This window comes from Strongylocentrotus purpuratus, unplaced genomic scaffold (genome assembly GCF_000002235.5).
Source record: "Strongylocentrotus purpuratus isolate Spur 01 unplaced genomic scaffold, Spur_5.0 spur5_scaffold_20, whole genome shotgun sequence".
In the NCBI taxonomy this organism is placed as follows: Eukaryota; Metazoa; Echinodermata; class Echinoidea; order Camarodonta; family Strongylocentrotidae; genus Strongylocentrotus; species Strongylocentrotus purpuratus.
Window position 1 is genome coordinate 27690289 of NW_022145606.1, and position 9377 is coordinate 27699665.

The 9377-nt window shown below is 37.9% G+C and overlaps 1 protein-coding gene and 1 long non-coding RNA gene across 2 annotated transcripts; both read left to right on the forward strand.

The window, feature by feature from the left end:
• Nucleotides 1-991: 991 nt before the first annotated feature.
• Nucleotides 992-4737, forward strand: LOC115927104. Its single transcript, XM_030992581.1, has 3 exons — nt 992-1435; nt 2750-2883; nt 4375-4737. Exons 1-3 carry the CDS (start codon nt 1372-1374, stop codon nt 4615-4617), a joined length of 441 nt encoding a protein of 146 aa, XP_030848441.1. The 5' UTR covers nt 992-1371; the 3' UTR covers nt 4618-4737.
• Nucleotides 4738-6841: 2104 nt separating this feature from the next.
• On the forward strand, nt 6842-8520 carry LOC115927341. The gene is made up of 2 exons (XR_004065576.1): nt 6842-7050; nt 8133-8520. It is a non-coding gene; the product is annotated as an uncharacterized LOC115927341 (long non-coding RNA).
• The last annotated feature ends 857 nt before the right edge of the window (nt 8521-9377 follow it).

The following is a 9377-nucleotide window of genomic DNA, read 5'->3' on the forward strand; positions in this document are numbered from 1 at the left end:
TTGCATTTTCTGTTTTTTTTTAATTTATGGAAACTGCCCCCTACCCTAGCCCCCGCTGCGTACAGTCATGGTTCATTGACAAAGCAATGGCCTCGTAACTGTGAGGCCCCAGGATTAACACCGTGTCGATGTGCTCTATTAGTGCCCTTTTGTTGGGCATTTATCATCATTACTGTCATTTATGACTTAAGGGCATAGGTCCCCTAGTTGATAAGCATAGTAGCATATACATGCTTTAGCAGTCACGCAAAACACACATTGGCAAATTATTATTCAATAAAATCTGAGAATGTATACTTTTATTTAGATCTATTACTTTTAAAATATTTTAAAAATAATTCCATTAGTTGGGATAAAACAAAAATATTCCACCGTTATGAGCGACAGTGTATGTACTTGTTTATACTTTGTAATATGTTTTTGTCGTTTATTGATTGTATATAATTTGTATTTTTCTTAATGAAAATGGGAATTAAACCTGAACTTGAACTTGAACAAGGTGGACACTGCTCTATCAATATGCAGGACAAGAGCGGAATTGAACTTTTAGTCGCAAATCATGTTAGAGACTGGCTCACTTTAGAGTGGAAATCAACCCTCCAAAAATAATGCAATTCTGTCTCAACAAAGTAATTCAACGACCAATTTCCAGACTTTGGAGTAATAGCACCTTTTTCAATACCATCGTTTGAAATTGAGCAATTTCGGAATAACAAAATCTTCGGCAAAAGGGACTATCGTCATAACGAACCTTCAAAAATACGAGTTTCGGCATAACAAGCTTTCGGAACAGAGAACTTTTTGAATAAAGATTCTTCGGAAGCCCTCGCAATATTGATAAAAACACCGTCGCGAGTTATTCTTCGACAATATCGATTAGGGGAGCGGCGCTGTTTACAATAATTACCATCATAAAAGAGTATAAGAAGAGTTTGAAAGCCTTTTTGACAATAATCAATAAGATTTCCCGCAACACAGTCCAATGCTTTAGTATATGTAACAACTTGTATCCCGGTTGTTAGCAAATATTATGCACCCACTGCAATGGCACCATCGTTATAATACAAATGTTTGCGAGTTGATTCCTATTCAATAAATGTTAATTGGAGACAAATAGAGCAAATAAGTTTATCATTGACTTGGATTTCATCGATATGTGGGATATTAGTAATTCCTAGCTGCCTACTGCGTCACAGGAGATGCAGTACTTTTAATATAGTCTGGAGTAAACCTACGCAATGAACATTGAGTTTTCATCGTGACAAATTTGAAACGATGACCGGATCTGCATAACTAAATTTGAAGACTGGTTTCTCCAACTTGCTTTGCCCTTGATAATAAGTGCGTCTTAAGGACTATCTTAATATTGTAATGTACAGCATGGAGTCTCCCAACTATCTAGTCGTTTTTGGTCTAATGATCTTGATGCAAGGAGGTAAGAACTATATGCCTTTTTCTTTAACTTGTCACGTATTTAAAAACTCCTGTGCTTCGTGTACAATACCAAAATAAAGGATTCATTTCTGCAGAATGCGTACATCTTATAGGAAAATATGTGTCCCGGTCCCATAATTACTTGATAACAAAGCTCAATACAGTTGTATGAATATGAACCTTGTTGTACACGTTACTACACTAGTTTTTTTTTTTTTATCGTGAAATGCTTTTAAAAAGTTCCATGCTGTTTATCTCACTTGTTATTATTTCATTAAAATGTTCTTTCCATGATCATTGTTTGTATTGCATAAACGACTTATATTTAACAATAATATTGCGGACGAAATTAATAAGAAAAGTGAAGATGATATATAAAGTTGTCTATATACATGTAAAGTGGAGTTGTCATTGTACAGTTCTGTGGTTCATTCAGTAGAATCTCGATCAAAGGGTTCGGGGTTCTAATCTCCCCGGCGATCACGCTGAAATAACATAATTATTAATCCACTTTACGTATCTAGTGGATATCCGCTATGATGCAAACGTCTTTGGAGTTTGCTCAGCAATGTGGGCGTCTGTATTAAGATAGATCCTGGCTGGAATACTCCCCACGGAGTGGACAATGTGCATAAATCGTGCGTGGGAAAGATGGCCAGTGTTGTATAGAGTACCGAAGCTGTGACGTCATAAAAATCTATTTTTATAATTTCTCAATTTTTTCTTCATTTTCCGAAAGAGCATCCAAAAGTCGAAAACCAATTGAATATGTAAAGTATTGGCTGAGATATGTCCATCTGAATAAAAAGATTGCCTATGGGAACTTAGTGTTATATGCTCTGTCTCCTAATGGTTACGTCACACTTCACCACTCTATACATGTTTAAACTTTAGAGACATCGTTGATGAATTAAGCACTATGTGCATGTGATCATTTTCTTTCTATTTGTCTTTTTTTCTTTCTTCCTTTCTTTTTTCGTTCTTTTAGAATAATCCACACAAATACAATCATTGTTTTCATAGTGGCTTTCTCAATGTCCTTTCAAATTCTTCTTGACTGATTTTTAATTATATTGATGTTATATATCTTGCATCCCAAAATCATTTAAAATCGAAATTTGATATTGCATAATTACAAATACATTCCATTCTCTATGTCATATTGAAAATATCATTAGATGTTGATTTGATGTAAGCATTTTATCATGTTTCAATTGAGTTATGGAAATAAAATAATTTAAAATAAATTGAAATGGAACCGAATATAATATAAATCCAGACAAGTCGTTATACTTCTTTTTCTCTTCTGCGTCAGATGTCTCCCAATCCGTAGAATGTTACGAGTGCTCACATGTCAACGGTACAGGGTCGCCAGACTGCCTCGAGCCCTTCCCCAACCCCGTGCCTCTCACCAACATCACCATCATAGAGTGTGAAAGATATTGCATTGTAAGTGATCTCAATACCATCCCGTTATTAGACAACACACAGCAGGGAGGGCATTAGTAAGAATTACCCACACAAATTTGGAACAATCTAACACACCCGAAACGATAACCGAATGTGTTTGGACTGTTTCGAAGGTACCGAGTGTGGGTAATTTTACTAATGCCCGAACAAAATGATGTGTATTATTTTGTGTTATAAATAAGATGATGTTTTGTTTGTGTTATAAAATGATGGTTTATATTAAATATTATTTTACTAATGACCGGTCAATAGTATTTGCTGATGCCTAGTCATTAGTAAAATTACGTGTTTTATTATAATCCGCTTCATCATCGTATAAACTATTATATTAACTTTCCAACAAAAGACGATCAAATAGACGGTTCTGTAGACGGGGAGAGGGGAGATAGAAAGGAGGAGAGGAGGGAGGGGGGGGGGGGGGAGAAGGGGGACAAGTTTGATTTCGGACAAGCACAATTATATTAATAAAAACACAAATTAACTAATAAAAGAGGAGGGAGTGAGAGACAAAGAAAGACAGATAGAGACAGAGAAAGACACAGAGAGAGAGAGAGAGAGAGAGGGAGAGAGAGAGAGAGAGAGAGACATACAGACATAGAGTGAGACAGGGGAGAGGGAGAGAGAGAAAGAGAGAGAGAGACAGACAGACATACAGAGAGGAGGGGGGGGGGGGGAGAGAGATAGAGAGAATTGTTAATGTATATACATGTAATAGTGATTAGTTGTAATGAAGTGTAGAAGAAGTAATAGTAGCAGCATCAGTTAGAGCAATGATAATGCAGTCGAGTACTCGTTTTTCATGTTTAGCACACGAATTTTGTCACATGCAAGGTCAATTGCAAACACAATATTACACACAATTTTGAGGAATAATCCAAAAGCAATTTTCACACCTCCATGTCTATCCTTTAAAAATCATTCTCTCTCTCTCTCTCTCTCTCTCTTCCTCTCTCTCTCTCTCTCTCTCTCTTCCTCTCTCTCTCTCTCCTACTCTATCTCTCTCTTCCACTCTCTCTCTCTCTCCTACTCTATCTCTCTCTTCCACTCTCTCTCTCTCTCTCTCTCTCTCTCCCCCTCTCTCTGTGTCTTTCTCTGTCTCTACATGTCTCACTCCCTCCTCTTTAAAAGTTAACTTATTCATTGTATTGTATGTATTCATTTAATTTTGCTTCTCCGAGATTGTTTCGGCTTGCAAACATCATAACAAAGAATTTCGAGAAATAATCCGAAAGCAATTTCAAAACCGCCTCGTGTATTCTTTATAAATCATACTCAAATAATATAATAGGTTATTGTCCTACTCGCATATACATGTAACACAGTTCACGGACAAGGCATTTTGAAATTGCCTAACCTTAATATTTGAAGGTCTTTGCGATCGCGTAGTCATCAACAATCCTATAGGGATCTCACGATCAATACATTGTAATTATATAATTACTCCAATTATCTCATCCCATTATCCCATAGAAATCCGTCACCATGGAGACGACAACAGATGAGATGGGAGGGGCGGTGAGCGAGTTTTACGCCACCTCGCGGACCTGCGGGGCTCAGTGTATCGAGGCCTGCTACACGGCCGGGCCAGGCTTGGCGATGGAGACTTGCTCGTACTGCTGCGAGGGAGAGCTATGCAATTCAGCGAAGCCTGTAACAAATCGACTGGCGTTCATGATGATGCTTTTGCTCATGGCATGGGTATTTCTTATATAACTTATCGAGGCGGGAATTCGAATGATGCCATTTCTCGTTCATTATGGAGACAACAAAATCGTAATTGCTAGTGCATTTTATAAATCCACGTTATTTTGTAAATATCTTAATTTGTTACCATTCCGTTGATTCATAATATATGTATATGCAATATTTTTTCCCGTAACATGAGAGTAATTTTAATAGTTTCATACTATTAATTAAATGTATCGTTAACTGTAACTGTATAATTTTTTTAATGGGGGCACGCTACAAGAGTCCTATCTCGCACCCCGGGGCAACGTGTCTGACACGGCCGGTTGTAGCAACTACTCCGAAGATCAAGATTACAGTAATCTTGATCTAAGGAGACACGAACGAACGAACCATTCCGTTTACATGTCAGCATGGTGTATAGTTGTATTTGATACTTGGAAATGAAAATAAATGAAATAAGAAAAGATGAAAGATAATATGTCATGATTATTTCAAACTATATGTAGATCGAAACAAAAACATATAAAGAACGAAATAATGATGAATAGGTATCAGAATGAAGCATAATATGAAAGAAAAATAAGAGACGAGATAGAGAGAGAAGAGACAAAAGAGAGACGAGATGGAAAGAGAGAGAGAGAGAGAGAGAGAGACGAGAGAGAATGAAGAGGGGGTGGGGTGCTATTCATTTTGTTGTGCATGAAATAATGGAGGAGTGATCAACCGAGGAATATGGTTTAAAGCAATTTAGGGGGATTTACTCATAGAATATCGAAATGTATTACCTCTAGTGACTCAATAATCTTGTTCAGGTATCACACGATAAACAACCACAAAAAAGCATATCATAAACAAACAAAAAACGCCGCGATAATTTATTTGTAAATGAATAGCAACTACGCGCAACAGAGGTCTTTCGCTTTATTCAGTAAGCTTTGTGTAATAAGATGCATGAATGTGAAGCGCATTACACTTTACGTCATCGTCCACACACACACAAAAAAACAAAAACGCCGCGGTTCACCGCACCACATCTGAACAAGGCTTTTGGAAGTTATATTTGTTCATGATTGCTGCATCCCCCAAAAACCTCTCTTTCTCTGTCTGCGCGTGTGCGTGTGTGTGTGTGTGTGTGTGTGTGTCTCTCTCTGTGTCTCTCTGTCTCTCTCCCTCTCTCTCTCTCTCTCTCTCTTTCCATCTCTCTCGTTAGCTCTCTCGCGGGACACTGAACCAGGACAATACCATGGATCTCGGTTCATGTTGTGGTTTGACGCCATCTATTGACCACTCACAGATGCTGCATGTACCAGTGTACTGCCTGTCAGCGTACACTATGGAGGCCAGTAGTATACCGGAGGACAAAACGGTGCAGCGAAATGACTTCTGCAGCCCCACCTTATCGTACTGAACATGTGGGACTCTTGATCCGCGATCGTATATGAATACATGAAATTATTATTTCAATCTATGAAACAGGAAAAGGATAAACATGTTGGCCCGTATTCTGAAGTCAGGTTTAGTTAAACCTAGGTTTAACTTTAAACCCGGGTTTAACTAAGCCAGACTTCAGGTCTAAGTATCATTTCAGTTTCTGAAAGCCAGGTTTAGTTAAACCCAGGTTTAAGTCTAAAACCCAGGTTTAAAGTTAAGCCAAGGTTTAACTACCATGGAGATGTAGTCTGCTTCTACTGCACATGCTCAGTACAGCTCATCCATCTTCAAGGGTAGCTGATATAGGCTTTTTTATAGCTGGATTTCGTGCTGCAAATTTAATAACTTCAATTTAAAATATTCGACACAAACAAATCTCTTTCGAAGCAACCATTGAACGTTATGACCTGATTTTTTGTTTTGTTTTACCCTTTGATTTATTGTTAAACTGCTGAAAAAGTCTGAATCGAGGTGGAATTGTTCTTTACGAAAAATAAATAATAGTAAAATACAAAAATCAGGATTCTACAATTCCAGAACATCATACAAATGCTCTAAATAAGATTTAAATGACTAAAAGAGAAACTAAAAACGATCAAAAATACCTTCTTGATGCAAAATAACTAGTCCAAAGTCAACATTGCAGAAGCTCATTTGTTTGATTTTTAGTTTTTTTTTAGGACAATGGAATCCTTTTTCGAACCGACGTGTCGGGTATCGGATACCTCGGGTATCACGATCTCCTTCTTGGTCACCGTGCGCGCATCATCGATCGTGCGCGCATTCATTCGTTCAAGTAGACCTACACCATAGAGATATATACTACTAAACACTAGAGGGCGTACTCGCTCAAATTGCTGCTCCGAGCTGGAGCGGTGGCCGCCATTACTAAGGAGGGCAGAAAAACGGACGACCCAACAAGATACTGTGCACAACATACGTGGAAAAATTGAAGAAGCCAGGTTCGTGCGTTGCATTTGGATGTTCGAACCGAAGAAAGAAAGGGAACTGCATAATATTTCACAAGTAAGTTCTATACCTTTACCTTTACCGCAAATACTGGAAGAATGCTGAGACAGCAGTCGAGCTTCCAGGTCTATCTTCTTGGTCTATCTTCTTGCACTCATACTCTTTAATAATAATTCTCATTATATGCAAGGGAGGCAGAGGGGCAAGAGGTTGCATCTTGACTGGACAATGTAACATGTACAATGTCCCAGGAGCAAATGTTATATGTTATGTTGATTAATAAGGAGATTTTGGAGCTAAAAATGTAGTTTATGCAGATAATGCAGTGACTGTAGTCTGTACCCGGGTTGTCTCATGACAAGCCACGGCAGCTCCTGCAGCAGCGGAGCGCGCCAGTCCACGCCCGCCGGGCTGGGGCAGGCATGGGTTAAGGTTCTGGGGATGGTGATGGGAAAATTCTGCTGCGCTGGAGTCGCTCGCAACTCCAAGAGTCAGAGAGTCCAACTCGGAAATATAACTCCATGAGCTTGATTCTAGTAAAGAAAAGTCTAGAATAAAATGATATAATTAATTTGATCTTATCTAATTTCAAGATAAATTAAAAATCAAATGTCAGCTTCTTTATATTTTAACTAGACTAGACTAGAGCTAGATGATAGATCTAGACTCTAGACTCTAGATCTAAACTCCAGTCTCTAATTTCTAAAGCCTGAACAGCAAAGCCAGGTTAGACAGAAATAACCGTCTGATATGGGTAATTTCTTTAATAAAACTGACATTTGTTGACATTCCCCATAATATAATCAGAGGTCTAGTGGAGCCAGACGCAGTCTCAGTAGAACAACCGACGATATAGAGAGACTGAAGCTTTTGGTCTAAGCCAGGCTAGCCTGCCATATTTCACATCACAGGAGTTATCCAACTAGGCTAGGCAAGCCTAAAAATCCCACCGCACACTACACTATTTCTATCAAATTTGCTTATGACTTGCTGACATTATTATTATTTTATTTATTTGGCTGGAAGCTGCTTTCAGTTTCAGTCTTAAAAATCACATGAAATAGCATGAATAGTAGAACAATTGTTATGTTATGAGAAAAAACTCATTATTGTTTCCATTTGCTTTTATTGTAATGCAGGAATACACTCAAGAGAGGAAAGGATGTTACACACCACATCTCATTCCTAGAGCTGTGCCTACTGTCTTTCCTGGACATCCTCCCTATAAACAGACCCATGGCTCAAGACTCCCAGCAAAACCATGTACAACATCCGAAAGTGTTCCCGTGCCTCCAAAGAAACCCTATGACATTACAAAAGAACATGACTATTCTTTTTCTGTCTGAGTTGATTAGAAACTGAATATAACCAGACAGCAAGTGCAGGATGCCAAGAAACAGCTTCAAGTGGTGAAACAAGGTAAACAGGAGAGATGGAAAAACCAGGACTCTCTTGCAGGAAGTCCACGAAAGCAAGCTCATTAGCCAGGATCAGCTTGACCTACTTCAACACAACTTTGGAGAGAACGCATTTTCAGGAAAAAAAACCAAAACATAGAACTTCATTCGTACAAACTACTACAAAGACAGATCAGTCTTTTATATTTTGCCTCTTGTCTGCATAGCTTATCCACTGGATGATTGACTGTGAAGCCGTTTAAAACTGGAGAGAGCTTTCAATAATCTTTTAAAAAAACAGAACAATCTGAGACTTTTGTTCTGTGTAATGAAATAAAATTCTTGGGACACATTGTGACAGTTGCACAACCTAACCATAATTTTCTGTTTGTTAACTTTACACGAAGGCAAACTAAAGTGGAACTTAGAAGAGTTGATTAAATTAGGGGTTAAACAAAATGTACTTGAATTTTGAGTTGTTGTGAGGTACACTGTATTTGAATATTTACTCTATAAGCTTCATAATTGTACCTGCTGTATCTGATTCAGTTGCTATAATTTTTGCAAATTATTTGCACTCTACATGTGCTTTGATTCTGCAGGTACAGTATGGATAACCTGAGATAAACATGTAGACCTTTTTTTATAACATTGTCTGGATTGCTCTCAACCAAGTGATTTACATCATTAAAGATGAAAAGCAAGAAATTCACATCAAGTGAGCCCATTTTCAATAAGCGAGAAGAATTCACAGATGTGTTGCAATTGAAAAGCTTGTGTAATGCACAGTTGCACACCATATACACACCCATAGATTGTTTTGTACATAGGTTGGAATTTTGTTCCAAAATGGAAAACTGCTTTTGAAGAGATTTGATAACAGAACAATTATATGGAATAATGTCACTAGATGTAAACCCATAAGATTGTGCACTCTTTGGCTTGTTGTATCTACTGTGTACATTTGAGGGTAATCAGTTTCAAATT

Coding starts and splice junctions, on each gene's coding strand:
- LOC115927104 (XM_030992581.1), top strand. CDS start 1,372: ATGTACAGCATGGAGTCTCCCAACTATCTAGTCGTTTTTGGTCTAATG. Junction 1,436..2,749: donor AATGATCTTGATGCAAGGAG/GTAAGAACTATA, acceptor CTTCTGCGTCAG/ATGTCTCCCAATCCGTAGAA. Junction 2,884..4,374: donor AGTGTGAAAGATATTGCATT/GTAAGTGATCTC, acceptor ATTATCCCATAG/AAATCCGTCACCATGGAGAC.